Source organism: Chiloscyllium punctatum, chromosome 31 (genome assembly GCF_047496795.1).
Source record: "Chiloscyllium punctatum isolate Juve2018m chromosome 31, sChiPun1.3, whole genome shotgun sequence".
Classification (NCBI taxonomy): Eukaryota; Metazoa; Chordata; class Chondrichthyes; order Orectolobiformes; family Hemiscylliidae; genus Chiloscyllium; species Chiloscyllium punctatum.
The window spans coordinates 73,073,514-73,092,710 of NC_092769.1; the positions used below are offsets into that span (position 1 = coordinate 73,073,514).

Genomic DNA, 19,197 nt, shown 5'->3' on the forward strand with positions numbered 1-19,197 from the left:
TGTGTTCTCTATTTCTGTGTTTTTAATGATTACAAAGGTGTCATCCACATATCTGACACAGAGTTTGGGTTGAATTTGCGGTAAGACTGTTTGTTCTAATCTTTGCATTACTGCTTCTGCTATGAGTCCAGAGATGGATGAGCCCATGGGTGTGCCGTTGATTTGTTCATATATTTGGTTGTTGAATGTGAAGTGTGTTGTGAGGCACAGGTCCAGTAGTTTGAGTATGCCGTCTTTGTTGATAGGTTCAACATCCTGTTGTCTGTTATGTCTGTCCAGTAGGTTGGCTAATGTTTCCCTGGCTAGGGTTTTGTCGATAGAGGTGAACAGTGCCGTTACATCGAATGAGACCATGATTTCTTCCTTGTCTATGTGTGTATTTCTGATGATGTCCAAGAATTCCTGTGTTGACTGTATAGATTGTCTGGATCCGCTGATCAGGTATTTCAGTTTCTGCTGTAGTTCTTTAGCCGGTTTGTGTGATGGTGTCCCTGGAAGTGATACTATGGGTCTGAGTGGGATGTCTGGTTTGTGCACTTTAGGTAGTCCATAGAATCTGGGGGTGTCGTTGCTTTCAGGTTTCACTCTCTGTAGGTCAAACCTGATTATCTGTCTGTAGGACAAACAGGAAGACAGCTAACGATCCGCATCCACGAACACCAACTAGCCATGAAACGACACGACCAGCTACCCTTAGTAGCCACACACGCAGATGACAAGCAACATGAGTTCGACTGGGACAACACTACTATTATAGGACAAGCCAAACAGAGAACAGCCAGGGAATTCCTAGAGGCATGGCATTCATCCACAGATTCTATCAACAAACACATTGACCTGGACCCACTGCAGCAGACAGCTGGAACTGACAACCGGAAGCTGCAGATTCAAATCACTATAACTGCCGGAGGAAACATCACAGAAGCGCTTCACAGGAGGCTCCCAAGCACTGAGGATGTCACCTAGACAGGGGACGAAACGTCTGCTACACAAATTCCCAGCTCGGCGAACAGAACCACAACAATGAGCACCCGAGCTACAAATCTTCTCACAAACTTTGAACATCTACTTGCAACGTTAACAGAATCCCCTCTCCTCTTTAAATTCCTTGAAAGTGGAGTTGTAGGTAGACAGGGTATGGGAAAAAGGCGTTTGGTACACTTTCCTTTATTGGTCAGTGCATTGAGTATAGGATTTGAGAGGTCCTGTTGCAGCTCTACAAGAAATTGGTTAGGTCACTTTTGAAACACTGCATTCAGTTCTGGCCTCCCTCCTATCGGAAGGGTGTTGTGAAACTTGAAAGGGTCCAGAAAAGACTTACAAGGATGTTGCCAGGGTTGGAGGATCTGAGCTACAGGGAGAGGCTGAACAGGCTGGGGCTGTTTTCCCTGGAGCATCGAAGGCTGAGGGGTGACCTTTTAGAAGTTTATAAAATCGTGAGGGGTGTGGATAGGGTGAATAGTCAAAATCTTTTCCCCAAGTTGGGGGAGTCCACAACTAGAGGGCATAGGTTGAAGGTGAGAGGGGAAAGATTTAAAAGGGACCTGAGGGGCAACTTTTTCACCCAGAGGGTGGTACGTGTATGGAATGAGCTGCCAGAGGATGTGGTGGAGGCTGGTACAATTTGCAACATTTAAGAGGCATCTGGATGGGGACGTGAATAGGAAGGGTTTGGAGGGATATGGGCCAAATGCTGACAAATGGGATTAGATTAATTTAGAATATTTGGTCAGCGTGAATGAGATGAACCAAAGGGTCTGCTTCTGTGCTGTACAATTCTACGGTTTTAAATAACATGTTTGAAGACATGCAAGCCATTGTTGAATTTAAAGTTTAACCAACATGTCCTAGTCTGTTTCTCCATTATCTTGTCCACTGTTACTTATTTCTCTTCACTCTAGATTAATGGAGACATGTGAAATTTAATTTCTACGCCTGTGATGTGCAAGATTTAAAAATGCCTTTTGCTTTTGTCCTTCACTGCCCATCTTTCATGTTCCATTGCTGCCACAATGTTCAAGCCACTTGTTAACGAGACACTTGTTACAGATGTACTGGTATCCTCCTGTATATTTTACACATGTCATGATTGTCACTGATTCACTTTATAAGATTAGATTAATCGTTCCATACACTGCTTTCTTTAGGGAGATTGTTAACCTGTCAGATGATGGATAGGCAAAGTGCCAATTTAGTTTGAAGTTGTCTTTCTGTTTTCCCTTGGACTCCTAACTCCTGATATAGTCATCCAGCACGCAAATAAACCCTTTGGTCCAACTAGTCTATGCTGACCATGTTCCCAAAGTAAACTAGTCCCACTTGCCTGTGTTTGCCCCGTATCCCTCCAAACCTTTCCTATTCATGTACTCATCCAAATGTCTTTTAAACATTGTAACTGTCCCCACATCCACTTTCTCTGGAAGCTCATTTCACGTACAAACCACTCCGTGCTGAAAGTTGCCCCTCATGTTCGTTTTAAAATTTTTCTCCTCTCCACCTATAAGTATGGCCCCCTGGTTTTGAACTCACCCACCCTAGGGCAAAGACCCTTGCCTTTCACCCTATCCATGCCCCTTCATGATTTTATAAACCTCCATAAGGTCACCCTCCTACGCTCCAGCGAAAAATATCCCAGTCAAGATTAGAGTGGTGCTGGAAAAGGGAATTCCTGACAAAGGGCTGTTGCCTGAAACATCGATTTTCCTGCTCCTCGGATGCTGCCTGACCTGCTGTGCTTTTCCAGCACCACTCTGATCTTGACTCTAACCTCCAGCATCTACGGTACCCACTTACGCCTGAAAAATATCCCAACCCAATTTTTGTTACTCAAACCCTCCATTCCCGGCAACATCCTGATAAACCTTTTCTGAGCCCTCTCCAGCTTAATAATATCCTTCCTAGAGCAGGGGCAACCAGAACTGGACACTGCAGTACTCCAGAAGAGGTTTCACCAACATCCTGTACTACCTTAACGTAATTCACCATGCCTTCAACACCCTATCTATACATAGTGCAAACGCCATAGAATTATGCACATGAACCCCGAGATCGCTCTGTTCTACAACACTACCCAAGGCCCTACATTTTAGTTGTATAAGTCCTGCCCTTGTTTGTTCTACAAAAATACAATATTTTACTTTTATCCAAACGAAATTCTATCTGCCACCCCTCAGCGCATTGAACCAATTGATCAAGATCTCTTTGTCATCTCAGGTTAACCTCCTTCACTCTCTACTATACCACCAACCTTGGCATCACCCACAAACGTACCAACCATGCCTTCTATATTCTCATGTAAATCATTTATAGAAAAGTCCCTGTGGAACACCGCTGGTCACAGGCCTCCAGTCCAAAAACCGCCCCTCTGGAACTGGACGCATTACACCAGTGTCATAGAGTCATAGAGATGTACAACATGGCAACAGACCCTTCGGTCCAACCCGTCCATGCTGACCAGATATCCCAACCCAATCTAGTCCCACCTGCCAGCACCCGGCCCATATCCCTCCAAACCCTTCCTGTTCATATACCCATCCAAATGCCTCTTAAATGTTGTCATTGTACCAGACTCCACCACATCCTCTGGCAGCTCATTCCATACACGTACCACCCTCTGTGTGAAAAAGTTGCCCCTTAGGTCCCTTTTATATCTTTCCCCTCTCACCTTAAACCTATGCCCCTCTAGTTCTGGACTCCCCCACCCCAGGGAAAAGACTTTGTCTATTTATCCTATCCATGCCCCTCATAATTTATAACATCCCAACTCCGAGACTCTGAGCAATGAAGGCAAGGGATGTCACTCATTTAATATTTTAATTGAAATCTGCGTTGTCCCCAAAACCAGTTGCCTGATCGTGTTCCGTGTCCAATGGGAATGAATGTGACCCCATTGTATTCGGGCCTTCCTTTACTTCAGTTTCAAAAAGCCGAATTATTTCTGAAAGTCTGAAACCCGGTTAAAGAAGGAGCATATCCTTTTCAACAAGGTAGCACTGTCCGACAGGCGAACACTTAACTCTGCAAAGAGATTCCTAATTATTTACAATTGTCCTTACAGTTGGTTCGATTCAGTATATTTAAGACTGAGATAGGTTCTTGAGTATCAATGGTTACGGGGAGAATGGGGTTGAGAATCGTATCAGCCATGATTGAAGGGCAGAGCCCACTCAATGGGCTGAATGGCCTGATTTCTGCTCCTGTCCCTTATGGTCTTATTCCAGTCTTTGTCCTTCTGCAGAACATCCATCCTAGTTCTGAATTTGTCAAAGTCTGGCCGTGCTTCATAAGCAGTGTCAAAGAGCGCTGGAAAAGCACAGCCAGTCAGGCAGCATCCGAGGAGCAGGAGAGTTGACGTTATGGACACAAGCCCTTCATCAGGAATGTAGGGGGGTGGTGCCAAGGGGGCTGAGCGATAAATAGGAGGGTTGGGGTGGGGGTGGGGGTGGGAGTGGGAGGAGGGGAAGATAGCTTGGAAGGCGATAGGTTGACGCAGGTGGGGGTTAATGGTGATAGGTTGGAGGGAAGGATGGGGCAGATAAATGGGAAGGGAGTTGGACAGGTAGGACAATTCACGAGGGTGGTGCTGAGTTGGAGGGTTGGATCTGAGATAAGGTGGGGTGGGGGGGCGAAGGGAGGAGAGATGAGGAAACTGGTGAAATCCACATTGATCCCGCGTGGTTGGAGGGTCCCAAGACAGAAGATGAGGCGTTTTTGCTCCAGGCGTCGGGTGGCTCGGATTTGGCGGTGGAGGAGGCCCAGGACTTGCATGTCCTTGGCAGAGTGGGAGGGGGAGTTGAAGTGTTCAGCCACAAGGCAGTGGGCTTAGTTGGTGCATGTGTGTCCTGGAGATGTTCTCTGAAACGTTCCACAAGTTGACATCCAGTCTCCCCAATGTAAAGGAGACCACATTGAGAGCAATGGACACAGTAGATGAAGTGCTTGGATGTGCAGGAACATCTCTGCTGGATGTGGAAGCGTCCTTTGGGGTTTGGATGGAGGTGAGGGGAGGGGGGAGGTGTGGGCACAGGTTTTGCACCTCTTGCGGTGGCTAGGGAAGGTGCTGGGAGTGAAGGATGAGTTTGTGGGCCTAACGGGGGGAGTTGCAGAGGGAATGTTCTCTCTGGACCGCTGATAGGGGCGGGGAGGGAAATATATCTCTGGGATTAGGGTCTGACTGTAGCTGGCAGAGGATGATGCACTGTATCTGGAGATTGGTGGGGTGACGTTTGGTGGGTAGTCTTCAGTAGAATTTGTACAGCTTCCGATGTGTCCAGCTCTTCAGCAGGAGAGGACAATGTCAATGGTACATCTTGTTTAAGACCGGACCCATGTCTAACATTGTGGGAACGATTGGAGCTTCAGTCTCTGACGCAAGTCCTTGGACCCTCCCCATGTCTGTCTGACTGAAAGCAAAAAAAATTGCTGGAGAGAGCAAGCTAACATTTTGAGGCCAGAAGACTCTTCCTCTGAGTTGATGTGAAGTGTGGAGGGAGCAGCATTTGCGCTATAGTTTGAGGGGGTGGGGTGTTGGAGTGCTGGGCAAGGAAGGACGCTGATAGTTCGGATTGATTGATGGGAATGCGAGGGTGGTCGAACCTTGGTGTGTCTAACTGCCAGGCTGGAAAGAACAGACAGTCTCACTGGGGTGGAGAGGGAGATTGACTCCGAGTGTAACGGGCAGAACGAAAAGAAAGGGAAGGAATGGGCTCACAGTCTGAAGGTGTTGAAGCCCAGAAGGTTGTGAAGTGCCCCGTGCGAAGGTGGCAGCGTTGCCGAGGACAGATGTGTGGGCACGTGAGCAGGACGCTGGGTTCAAATGACCGGCGACGGGAAGGTCAGGGTCATGTCGGTGCACGGACCGGAGGGGTCCCGCAAAGCAGTCACCCAGTCCGCGTTTTGGCTTCCCCAAAGTGTAGAGGAGGCCGCGGTGGGTGCAGCAAATACAATTGGAGGAGGTCCAGGTGCAGTGCTGCTTCACCTGGACAGACTCTAGGCTCCTGGTTGGTGAGCAGGGGGGAGGGGAAGGCACAGGTGTTGCGGTTACATGGGGAGGGGTCGTGGTGGGCGGGCGGTGTCGATGGCCCAGGAACAGACGAGGCGTTCCCGGAAGAAACCCTCCGACTGGGATGTGAGGGGGCTTCGGCTGAGGGGCAGTGTTTAAAGCTGGAATGTGATTCGTCCACAGCTGTGGTGACCATTACAACCCAGGAGAGAACAGGCATGGAGGGCCGCAGGATGTAGACCGGGTAAGTAAGGCTGGCCTGCCTTGTGCCCCCTCAGGGGGTAGGGTAGCGAGGGAGACTCGTGCAGGGCATCCCAGGGCTGTCTCAGACACATCCTTCCACCTAGAGCCCCAGCAAGTTGGACATTGTTCCCCCTGAGCCCGTACACAAATGATCAAAATACTTTGCTGATAGAGGCGATAGGGTACCTAGGGGGCTGATATGAGAGTCTCATACTCTCCAGTTCAGCACATGTTTTGTGAATGTATTGAACCCCGAGGTATTCCTGTCCTGGGAGTGTTTAGTGGGGACGGTATTGAGGACACTTTACTTTCAATTTTAAAAAGTACAGAGAGCTTTACTCTGTATCTAACCCCGTGCTGTCTCTGTCCTGGGAGTGTTTGAGGGGGGGACAGTGTAGAGGAGCTTTACTCTGTATCTAACCCCGTGCTGTCTCTGTCCTGGGAGTGTTTGAGGGGGGGACAGTGTAGAGGAGCTTTACTCTGTATCTAACCCCGTGCTGTCCCTGTCCTGGGAGTGTTTGGTGGGAGACAGTGTAGAGGGAGCTTTACTCTGTATTTAACCCCGTGCTGTCCCTGTCCTGGGAGTGTTTGATGGGGGGACAGTGTAGAGGGAGCTTTACTCTGTATCGAACCCCGTGCTGTCCCTGTCCTGGGAGTGTTTGGTGGGGGGGGACAGTGCAGAGGGAGCTTTACTCTGTGTCTAACCCTTTCCTGGGAGTGTTTGGTGGGATCAGTCCTGTATCTAACCCTGTGCTGTCTCTATCCTTGGAGTGTTTGATGGAGATGGTATGGAGGGAGTTTTACTCTGTAACTATCCCTGTCCTGGGGAGTGTTTGAAGTTCTCTCTCCACCATCCTGAGGCTTTGTGGGTTGCTGACCTTTTGGAATTCCTGATTGGTGTCTCCATCTGTCTCCCTCTCTCTCTCTCTGTCTCTCTCCCTCCCTCCCCCCCCTCTCTCTCCCCCCCCCCTCTCCCTCCCTCTCTCTCTCCCTCCCTCTCTCTCTCCCCCCCTCTCTCTCCCCCCCTCTCTCTCCACCCCCCCACCCCCTCTTCCCCCCCCCTCTCTCTCCCCCCCCTCCCCCCCTCTCACTCCCCCCCCTCTCTCTCCTCCCCCTCTCTCTCCCCCCCCTCTCTCCCTCCCCCACTCTCTCTCCCCCCCACTCTCTCTTCCCCCCCCCCCCACTCTCTCTTCCCCCCCCCCCACTCTCTCTTCCCCCCCCCCACTCTTTCTTCCCCCCCCCTCCCCTCCCCCAGCATGTTGGTGACCTGGGAAACATCCGGGCGAGCGAGGATGGGAGGGCTATGTTCCGAATGGAGGATGACCGCATCAAGGTGAGGTGGAGCCGCGGGTCAGCACTGTGAAGGGAGGAGCTGGCGATGTGGTGCCACCCTCCAGTGACGGACTTGACAAATAAGCCAAAGCAGCTTGCCACTGTCAGTGCTGAGGGAGTGGGCACTGTCGGAGGGTCAGTGCTGAGGGAGTGGGCACTGTCGGAGGGTCAGTGCTGAGGGAGTGGGCACTGTCGGAGGGTCAGTGCTGAGGGAGTGGGCACTGTCGGAGGGTCAGTGCTGAGGGAGTGGGCACTGTCGGAGGGTCGGCGCTGAGGGAGCGGGCACTGTCGGTGGGTCAGCGCTGAGGGAGCGCCGCACTGTCGGAGGGTCAGCGCTGAGGGAGCGGGCACTGTCGGAGGGTCAGCGCTGAGGGAGCACCGCACTGTCGGAGGGTCAGCGCCGAGGGAGTGGGCACTGTTGCAGGGTCAGCACTGAGGGAGTGGGCACTGTCGGAGGGTCGGCGCTGAGTGAGCGGGCACTGTCGGTGGGTCAGCGCTGAGGGAGCGCCGCACTGTCGGAGGGTCAGCGCTGAGGGAGCGGGCACTGTCGGAGGGTCAGTGCTGAGGGAGTGCCGCACTGTCGGAGGGTCAGCGCTGAGGGAGTGCCGCACTGTCGGAGGGTCAGCGCTGAGGGAGCGCCGCACTGTCGGAGGGTCAGCGCTGAGGGAGCACCGCACTGTCGGAGGGTCAGCGCCGAGGGAGTGGGCACTGTTGCAGGGTCAGCACTGAGGGAGTGGGCACTGTCGGAGGGTCGGCGCTGAGGGAGCGCCGCACTGTCGGAGGGTCGGCGCTGAGGGAGCGCCGCACTGTCGGTGGGTCAGCGCTGAGGGAGCGCCGCACTGTCGGTGGGTCAGCGCTGAGGGAGCGCCGCACTGTCGGTGGGTCAGCGCTGAGGGAGCGCCGCACTGTCGGTGGGTCAGCGCTGAGGGAGCGCCGCACTGTCGGAGGGTCAGCGCCGAGGGAGCGGGCACTGTCGGAGGGTCGGCGCTGAGGGAGCGCCGCACTGTCAGTGGGTCAGCGCTGAGGGAGCGCCGCACTGTCGGAGGGTCAGCGCCGAGGGAGCGGGCACTGTCGGAGGGTCAGCACTGAGGGAGTGCCGCACTGTCTGGTGAAGCATTAAACAGAGCTGTTGCTGTCTTACACCATTGCTCATTAACACTTGGCTGTGCGTGAGGGAGCACTCTGCGTGAATTGGCCAATCTCTCAGCAGCTTTGTAACCCCTCTCTCATCAGCCCTGACTCTAAAGCCACGTTCTGCGGGGGGCTGACATTCTGAAAGAAAAGCAGAAGGCTGCCTGAGGAGAGAGGAAAGCGAGTTTTTGTGTTTCGGGAATGTGATGGCCAAGTGGGATTATTGCTAGACAGTTAATTCCAAACCGCTCCCCGAACCCACCCGCCTGACTATATTAGAGGTTCAGAGCTGAAAATGTGTTGCTGGAAAAGCGCAGCAGGTCGGGCAGCATCCAAGGAGCAGGGGAATCCACGTTTCGGGCATAAGCCCTTCTTCAGGAATTATTAGAGGTTCAACTCGCTTTGTTGGAATTGTTCAGTTAAAGTGAAGTTTAAACTTTATTAGGCCGGGTCCATCAATTCACTTGAGTGCTGCTGGATCACGATGTTCACAACTCAAGAGCAGAATGTGTTTGCAACTTGGTCACAGATCAGTTGCTGGTGGGTAGTGGTGTCAGACCATCCTCCTCTTCAGCCCCTACATGGTTTGCTTGCTCCCAAACTCACTTTGGCTCTGCACGTTCGGCCCATCAGTTTCATGCTAGCACTATCTAGGCAGTCCCCTTCCATCCCACCGTCTACCTGTGGCCAAGCCAGTGTACTTACCTCGAGTGTACGTCCAAATTCCTTTTATTCATTGTCATCTCTTCTTCCAACCTCGTAGGCTGCATGTTTCCAATGGGAGAGGCCGGGGGGAGGGGAGAAAGAAACAATCAGAGCTGTTATGGTGTGGAAGAAGGCCAATCAGCCCATCGTAACTGCACTGGCTGTGTTAGCTCTATCGTGTAGACCCAGTGGCAAGCCCTTTTCACCTGTATCCTTGCATATCATCACTATCCAACGGGGTGCCTCGTGGTTTTATACCTGAACGGCTTATGTCAAATTTTGAGAATGTGCACAACTCTTTTCCCCTACTCCCACTGCAGCGGTCGTGTTTGTCCTATCTACCCTGTCTTGATCCGTCCACAGTGTCCGAGCCCCCTGTCTGCGCAGGCTGTTGTCGAAGCTGAGGAACTCAAAAGGGTGCAGGGTCTGAGGGGACATGGCTGTCAGTGATTTGCAGGTGACAGGACAGATGGAAAAGGTTAGTCAGTCAGACCCGAGTGGGTCACTGCTGCAGAGAGCCAGAACTGGGAGGACGGGCCGAATGGCTTGTTTCCAAGACTTTGCAAAACAATCCCCTCTCGGTGATCGCTTTACTTCAGGCACTAAGTGTCCCCCCCAGCCTCCTGTTACCTTTGTTTGCAAGCAGCTGTCCGCTCTCTCAAGCGAGTCGAGCTCAGCCCCTTCCCGGAAGACTCTTTGCCCTTTCCCTGTCCTCAGCTGCCCTCTGAACTCACCTCCGACCCCCAGGGGGCAGCCAGCAAGACAGTGCAAATCACCAGGGGCCTGGAGGGGGGAAACCTGTCCCTTAACAAAAACCCATGGAGGATGGTTGACAAAGATTGCGCCATGACCGTGGGCGAGCTGTTGCAAGAGCTAACAGTTTTTGCTGGGGACCGTTAGTGACAGTTAATGGACGGTTAGTGGCAGATGGTTCCGAAATGGAATAGACTGTCGGGGGGGGGGGGGGGGTGCTGAAACATAGTGTGAGCAGGACCCCACTTAAACAGACGGTGAGATTGGAAAAGATCCTTTCTCACCAACCGACCAACCTCAGCCTAATTCCTTCACCAGCTTTTCCCACCCATCTCCAAGTGCCCTTTTTGAATTGAGTGGTTCTCTTGGCCGCTTCAGGGTCGCATGTAGGGCCAAGACGAGGTTTATGCAAATCGGGGCTGAAAGAAAAGAGACAGGGATAGGCACACGGACAGGCGCACAGCCAGGCAGGACAGGCACACAGCCAGGCACAGACGCACACAGGTACACGTCCACACATGCACACACACCCGCCCGCGCACACACACTTGCCCATGCACACAGACAAGCGTGCACACACTTGCCCATGCACACAGACACACGCGCACACACACTAGCCCACACACAGAAACATGCGCACACGCACTAGCACACGCACACAGACACACGCGCACACACTTGCCCTTGCACACAGACACGCGTGCACACACTTGCCCATGCACACAGACACACGCGCACACACACTAGCCCGCACACACACATTAGCCCGTGCACACAGACACGCGCACACACACTAGCCCGCACACACACATTAGCCCGTGCACACAGACACGGAGGAGTCATTCAATCCACATTCACCCCCATTCCCCTTCCCCAACGTCCACACCCTCCTGTTAGACCATAAGACATAGGAGTGGAAGTAAGGCCATTCGGCCCATCGAGTCCACTCCGCCATTCAATCATGGCTGATGCGCATTTCAGCTCCACTTGCCAGCGTTCTCCCCGTAGCCCTTAATTCCTCTAGACAACAAGAACCTATCAATCTCGGCCTTGAAGACATTTAGCGTCCCGGCTTCCACTGCACTCCGTGGCAATGAATTCCACAGGCCCACCACTCTCTGGCTGAAGAAATGTCTCCGCATTTCCGTTCTGAAATGACCCCCTCTAATTCTAAGGCTGTGTCCACGGGTCCTAGTCTCCTCGCCTAACAGAAACAATTTTCTAGCATCCACCTTTTCAAAGCCATGTATTATTTTGTACGTCTCTATTAGTTGTTCCTGTCTCACCCACTGCTTCCTCTAGATGTTGCCAGGGTTGGAGGGTTTGAGCTATAGGGAGAGGCTGAACAGGCTGGGGCTGTTTTCCCTGGAGCGTCAGAGGCTGAGGGGTGAACTTATAGAGGTTTATAAAATCATGAGGGGGCATGGATAGGGTAAATAGACAAGGTCTTTTCCCTGGGGTGGGGGAGTCCAGAACTAGAGTTTAGGGTAAGGGAGGAAAGATATAAAAGGGACCTAAGGGGCAACTTTTTCACACAGAGGGTGGTACGTGTATGGAATGAGCTGCCAGAGGATGTGGTGGAGGCTGGTACAATTGCAACATTGAAGAGACATTTGGATGGGTATATGAATAGGAAGGGTAAGGGCCGTGTGCTGGCAGGTGTGACTAGATTGGGGTTGGGATATCTGGTCGGCATGGACGGGTTGGACCGAAGGGTCTGTTTCTGTGCTGTACATCTCGATGACTCTATGACTCTAGTTCATGTCGTAAATATGGACTTTAGCAAAGCTCTTGACCAGTTCCCATGTGGGAGATTGAGAAGGTTAAGGCACGTGGAATTGAGGGAAACTTGGTGAGATGTATCAGAAACTGGCTTAGTAATAGGACACAAAAGGTAGTGGTAGCAGGCCATTTGTGTGACTGGAGGCTGGTGTCCAGCAGTGAACGACATGGATCAGTCCTGGGACCCTTATTGTTTGTTATGTACATAAATGATACAGATGAAAATGTTGGGAATAGGTGATAAAATTTGCAGAAAACACCAGGATCGGTATAGTGGTTAATAGCAAAGAGGATGGTTGTAGGTTCCAGGAAGATATAAATGGGTTGTTCAGATCAGTGGCAGATGATATTTAACCCTGATAAGGGCGAGGTGATGCACTTTGGAAGAACAACAAGATGGGGGAGTACTTAATGAATGGCAGGATATTGGGTAGCTTAGAAGAACAGAGGGATCTTGGGATAATTATTCACAGATCCCTGAAGTCGGCAGATAGTTAATGTGTGACACTTGCTTTCATCGGTCATGGTATAGAGTATTAGAGCAAAGAGGTAATGTTGGAATTGTACAGAGCATTGGTCAGGCTACAGCTGGAGTACCGTGTGCAGTTCTGGTCACCTCACTACAGCAGGGATGTGATAGCATTGGAGGGGGTACAGAGGAGGTTCACCAGGATGTCGCCTGGAATGGAGACATTGAGCTATAAGAAGAGACAAGACAGGCTTGGATTGGTTTCTTTTAAGAGTGGCGGGGGAGGGGGGGTGGGGCAAGATTAAGATGTATGAGGTTATGAGGGGTATGCACAGGGAGGATAGAGAGCAACGGTTCCCCTTGGTTGAGGGGTCAGTCATGAGAGGGGAAAAATGTTTAGGGTAAGGGGCAAGAGATTCAGAGAGGATTTAGGGGAAAAAGCTTATTCATTCAGAGGGTGGTAGGAATCTGGAATGTGCTGCCTGGGAAGGTAGTGAAGGCCAGAAACCTTACAATATGCAAAAAGATATTTGGATGAGCACTTCAGGTTTCATAATATCATATGGGACAGATTCAGAAAATTGGGATTAGTGCGTCTTTAGTGGTACAAAGATCAAAGAAAATTACAGCACAGGAACAGGCCCTTCGGCCCTCCAAACCTACACCGATCCAGATCCTCTATCTAAACCTGTCACCTATTTTCTAAGGGTCTGTATCCCTCTGCACCCTGTCCGTTCATGTATCTGTCTAGATCTATCTGAAATAACGCTATTGTGCCCACCTCTGCTGGCAATGTGTTCCATGCACCCCCCGCCACCCCCCCCCCCCCACCCCCCCCCACTCACTGTGTAAATAACCTTCTGCACATATCTCCCCTAAACCTTTCCCCACTCACTCTGAACTTGTGAGCCCTAGTAATTGAGTCCCTCACTCCGGCGAAAAAAACTTCTTGCTATCCACCCTGTCTCTACTTCTCGTGATTTTGTAGACCTCGATCAGGTCCCCCGTTCAACCTCCATCTTTCTAATGAAAGTAATCCTAATCTACTCAACCTCTCCTCATAGGTAACTCCCTCCATATCAGACAACATCCTGGTGAACCACCTCTGCAAAGCATCCACGTCCTTTTGGTAATGTGGCGACCAGAAGTGTACGCAGTATTCCAAATGTGGCCGAACCAAAGTCCTATACAACTCTAACATGACCTGCCAACCCTTGTACTCAATACCCCGTCTGATGAAGGAAAGCATGCCATACGCCTTCTTGACCACTCTACTGACCTGTGTTTCCACCTTCAGGGAACAATGGACCTGAACACCCAGATCGCTCTGTACATCGTTTTCCCAGGGCTTTTCCAGTTACTGTATAGTTAATGTCTGCAGCCCCTCAGTGGAACTGGGAAAAGTCACAGTTGAGTTAATTGTTGGTGTAGACTTGATGGGCCGAAGGGCCTCTTTCTACACTGTATGAATCTATAAAATCTAATCCACTTTACCAAAAGGACGTGGATGCTTTGCAGAGGTGGTTCACCAGGATGTTGTCTGGTATGGAGGGAGTTACCTATGAGGAGAGGTTGAGTAGATTAGGATTACTTTCATTAGAAAGATGGAGGTTGAAGGGGGGACCTGATCGAGGTCTACAAAATCACGAGAAGTAGAGACAGGGTGGATAGCAAGAAGTTTTTTTCGCCGGAGTGAGGGACTCAATTACTAGGGCTCACAAGTTCAGAGTGAGTGGGGAAAGGTTTAGGGGAGATATGTGCAGAAGGTTATTTACACAGTGAGTGGGGGGGGGGGGGGTGGGGGGGGGGGGGCGGGGGGTGCATGGAACACATTGCCAGCAGAGGTGGGCACAATAGCGTTATTTCAGATAGATCTAGACAGATACATGAACGGGTAGGGTGCAGAGGGATACAGACCCTTAGAAAATAGGTGACAGCTTTAGATAGAGGATCTGGATCGGTATAGGTTTGGAGGGCCGAAGGGCCTGTTCCTGTGCTGTAATTTTCTTTGTACCACTAAAAGTGAACTAATCCCAATTTTCTGCACCTGTCCCATATCCTTGAATGTTTTCCCAGTTTCCAGTCAGAGGCTGCAGGCATTAATTCAGTTTCTCCTTGCACCCAGTAAACAAGTTACGTTTCCCAACTCCACTGGCTATTACCCAATTAATGGTGCAATTTAGCTACGACTCCAACTAAGTACCCAACGTTCCTCTTTGAAGTTCTGCTCAGGGAGCATCCTGGAGTTGAATTATAGAGTCATAGAGATGTACAGCACGGAAACAATGCGTCCATGCTGACCAGATATCCCAACCCAATCTAGTCCCACCTGCCAGCACCCGGCCCATATCCCTCCAAACCCTTCCTATTTATATCCCCATCCAGATCCTTTTAAGTGCGGAAATTGTACCAGCCTCCACCACTTCCTCTGGCAGCTCATTCCACACATGCACCACTTTCTTTTAAAAAAAAACTGCCCCTCAGGTCCCAACTAGATCTTTCCTCTCTCACCCTAAACCTATGCCCTCTAGTTCTGCTCTCCCTACATGATTTCTCTCTCTCATGTCTGCGGTGTGATCTAATCGATGATCGTGGGTGGCACAGTGGTTAGCACTGCTGCCTCACAGCGCCAGAGACCCGGGTTCAATTCCCACATCAGCTGACTGACTGTGTGGAGTTTGCACATTCTCCCCGTGTCTGCGTGGGTTTCCTCCGGGTGCTCTGGTTTCCTCCCACAGTCCAGGTTAGGGGAACTGGCCATGCTAAATTGCCTGTAGTGTTAGGTGAAAGGGTAAATGTAGGGGAATGGGTCTGGGCGAAGGGGGTCAGTGTGGACTTGTTGGGCCGAAGGGCCTGTTTCCGCTACTGTAAGTAATCTAATCTAATCTAATTATTTCATCCCCGACACTGATTACGCACCTGGTGAACTCGAGTCTGTAGCTTGCCAACTTATCAGAAGCAGCTCCCCTGTACCTTGCCACATTCAGTGCTGTCTGTTTGAAACACAGCCTGACCTGCATTTAACCCCTTTACCTCAGGACGTTCCTTCTGCAGGCAATCCTAATTGCTCATTGGTCACAAGGTCTCAGGTTGTCAAGCAATGTTTACCCTCTCTTCCCCCCCCCCCCCCAGAAAACGTCTTGTTTAACTTTTTTTGCCATTTTATTCATTTGTGGGATGTGGGCGTTATGGCTGGACCCAGTATTTATTGCCCGTCCCTAGTTGCCCCCCTTGAGAAGGTGGGGGGTGAGCTGCCTTCTTGAGCCGTCCACTTGCTGTGGGTTGACCCACAATACCCTTACGGAGGGAATTCCAGGATTTTGACCCGACAGTGAAGGACCGGGAAGATCTTTCCAAGTCAGGATGGTGAGTGGCTTGGAGGGGAACTTGGAAGTTGGTAGGGTTCCAATGTACCTGCTGCCCCTTGTGCTTCTAGATGGAAGTGGTCATGGGTTTGAATTTCTGTGGGGAATTTTGTAGATGATGTACACTGCTGCTATTGAGCATCAGTGGTGGAGGGTATGGATGCTTATGGATGTGGTGCCAATCATTTGGGGGGGTGCTTTGTCCCTGGATGTTGAGTGTTGTTGGAGCTGCCCCCCCCATCCAGGGGCAAGTGGGGAATATTCCCTCACCCTCCTGACTTGTGCCTGGTCGGTGTCGGCTTCGGGGGGGGGGAGTCAGGAGATGTGTTACTTGCTGCGGGATTCCTAGCCGCTACATTTATGTTGTGAGCCCAGTTGAGTTTCTGGTCAATGGGATCCCCCAGGATGTTGATAGCTCGAGGGTGGGGTGGGGTGGGGGCGCGGATTCAGTGCTGGGAGCACCACTGTATGTCAATGGGCTTTGATTCCTACTTCTCAAAGATGGCTAATTAGCCTGTTGCTTTGAATTCCGTGGCGGCTTGCCCCTTTCCTCTGGGGAAACGTTTTATTTCGGGAAGAGCCGTTACTGGTGCTTTCAATCCATGAGGTTGTTAACATTCTGAAGTTTACATTGTCAAAGCCCCCAGTGGTCTGTCTCACTGCAACCCAAGCCCCACCACTCCTGACGTTGTGACAAAAATGGAAGCTTGTAGAAAAAGTTATCAAAATCCCCCAATGTACCTGATTGTTTCAGGCCTACAGGGAATGCAGACCAGGGTCCTGTACTGTACAGTGAATATTATGGATTACACATAAATATTCAAGCTACAGACCATTATGAACCATCAATGTATCAGCAGATAAAACTGCCCCTCCACTGATAGACACAAAGGTGTTATGGATAAGGGAAACACTGCTAAGGTAGTTCCTATCTGCAAGGTTCACTGAGATGACCTACTGCTCCATACTTCATTTGCTTGTAGGAGGCGCAGAGTGACTGATTCACAACCTATGAAGTCTCTGACCTATTGGGTAAGAGCTACAGCTCACAACAGTAAGAAACTGGCTTTCTTAAGGTCTCAGGTTTTCCAGAGAGAAGAGCAGCTCTGGTGGTGTGATGGCTTCTGATCCTAATGTTCACCCCCACAAGCTCCTTGGCTCGCAAGGAGCCAGTCACTCAGCTGGGCACCATGCCCCAGACCAATCAGCTGCCAGCTAATCTGCTGATCATACACCGCTCTGTGACTCCATCTCGTCTGTGACTGAACCTCACCCCACTGCTTGAACAGGCAGCTGTGTAAACACCACCGACAAAGAGTGTTGGATTGCTTGTGCCTTTTATAAAGGGGCAGCACTCATTTCCACACAAGCCTTGGTTGCTCAACCATGTTTCAGTCTGCAATCAGAAAAAATATTTTTAAGGAGAGAGATTTGAAAACGGCGCGAAGGCATTTTCTTTCTAACACAGAGGGTGGTTGGCATGTGCTGTGAATTTCCTGAGGATGTGGTGGATGCGGATACAATTCCTGCATTGAAAGGACATTTGGATAAGTACGTGAATCGGGAACATTTGGGGGGGGGTATGGGCCATAAGCGAGCAGACAGGACTAGATTAGTTTGGGATTCTGGTTGGTAGGCGCTGGTTGGTCTGTTTCCGTGCCCCTCTATGGTTTTCCTTCTGAGGAATGATCTTTCCTTCCTTTTTAACGGAGTCTCGGTGTTTGAGTGATTCAGACTGCGTGAGGGATTTGGAAAAGGGCAGCTTGATGACTGGGCCCAGGGGTATGGGATGGGTGTTGATGTGGGGGCAGGTAAGGAAGGGCAGGATAACTTTATCCCACCGACTGCCACTGACTGTGTTCCCTCCCCCCCCCCCCAGGTCTCTGACATCATCGGCCGGTCCCTGGTGATCGACAGCGGTGAGGATGATTTGGGCAGAGGTTCCCACCCTCTGTCCAAGGTCACGGGCAACTCTGGAGAACGGTAGGTGGGCAGCGTCTAGAAGGGCAACTCCTCTTCTCTCTGCCCGCGGTACCTGGCATTGGGGAGGGCCCAACGTTAAGCTAACACTCAAGGGCTTCAGGGGGTGCAGAGAGAGTTTTACTCACAATTTGGTTTCAGATTAAAAGGGAAGAGGGAGCTTTACTCTGTATCTAACCCTGAGCTGTCCCTGCCCTGGGAGTGTTTAATGGGGGACAGTGTAGAGGGTGCTTTACTCTGTATCTAACCCCATGCTGCCCCTGTCCTGGGGAGTGTTTGATGGGGGACAGCGTAGAGGAAGCTTTACTCCGTATCTAACCCCGTGCTGTCCCTGTCTCTAGGAGTGTTTGATGGGGGGACAGTGTAGAGGAAGCTTTACTCCGTATCTAACCCCGTGCTGTCCCTGTCCTGGGGAGTGTTTGATGGGGGACAGCGTAGAGGAAGCTTTACTCTGTATCTAACCCTGTGTTATCTCTGCCCTTGGGGGTGTTTGATGGGGGACAGTAACGAGGGAGATTTACTCTGTATCTAACCCTGTGTTATCTCTGCCCTTGGGGGTGTTTGATGGGGGACAGTAACGAGGGAGATTTACTCTGTATCTAATCCGTACCATTCCTATCCTGAGATGGTTTGATGAGGAATGTGTAGAGGGAGTGTTACTTTCAGTTTAAAAGAGTAAAGTGGGCTTTACTCTGTGTGCGAGGCCCTCGTGCTATTCCTGCCCTGTTTTTTTTTTCCCTGTTCCTCACTGACTGTTTCCCCCGTTTTTAGTTTGGCCTGTGGAATTATTGCTCGTTCGGCTGGACTCTTCCAGAATCCCAAAAGGATCTGCTCATGTGACGGAGTGACCCTGTGGGAGGAGCAGGATCGGCCAATCGCAGGGACGGGTCGCAAGTCCCAGGATCCGCCCACGGCAAACCTCTGAACCAGGTCCACCCTGGTCTCCCCAAACCCCCACACCTCCCTCCCTCACACCCACCACCTGCCCCCCCCCCCCCACCCAAAAAAAAACATGGTGACCAGCTTCCAATCAGATGGCATGCCGGAATCTTCTAGAAAATGTGTTGTCCTCCTCTTGGGGTTGTTGGGGGTGGGGGGGTCGGGTTCTGAAGCGAATTGTAGCTCTCAGACCCTACCGACCCCTGACCCCCCCCCCCCCCCCCCCCCCCCCCCCAGCCTGGATGTGACCTCCATGCGGGGTCGATGGCACACCTCGCAGGAGGCGGTTGCCGTGGTTACTCAAACGCAACCGTGGCAACTGCGCCTGAGAAAGCCCGCCATTGGCTGCGGACACTCGTCAGGGTTGCAAAGTCACTAGGCGCCACAGAAACGTAATTCTCACTTTCTAATTTGAAACGGCCAATGAGGTTGTGTGTGTGTGTGAGGCTCTGTTGGGAGATTTTGATTTCCGACTGACCATTCCAGCCCCACCATTT

At 51.3% G+C, this 19,197-nt stretch overlaps 1 protein-coding gene across 2 annotated transcripts in view; it reads left to right on the plus strand.

Moving 5' to 3' along the window:
• ccs (copper chaperone for superoxide dismutase) overlaps positions 1 to 18,757 on the plus strand; it is a 32,681-nt gene extending 13,924 nt beyond the window's left edge. The window contains exons 5-8 of one of the 2 annotated variants that reach the window (XM_072551044.1): positions 6,185 to 6,245; positions 7,500 to 7,577; positions 17,661 to 17,764; positions 18,533 to 18,757. In XM_072551044.1, the coding sequence (XP_072407145.1) occupies positions 6,185 to 6,245; positions 7,500 to 7,577; positions 17,661 to 17,764; positions 18,533 to 18,686 (397 nt within the window). In that variant the 3' untranslated portion in view covers positions 18,687 to 18,757. The remainder of the gene's footprint in view (positions 1 to 6,184; positions 6,246 to 7,499; positions 7,578 to 17,660; positions 17,765 to 18,532) is intronic. The other variant, XM_072551045.1, reaches the window with a different exon arrangement.
• Positions 18,758 to 19,197: the final 440 nt, after the last annotated feature.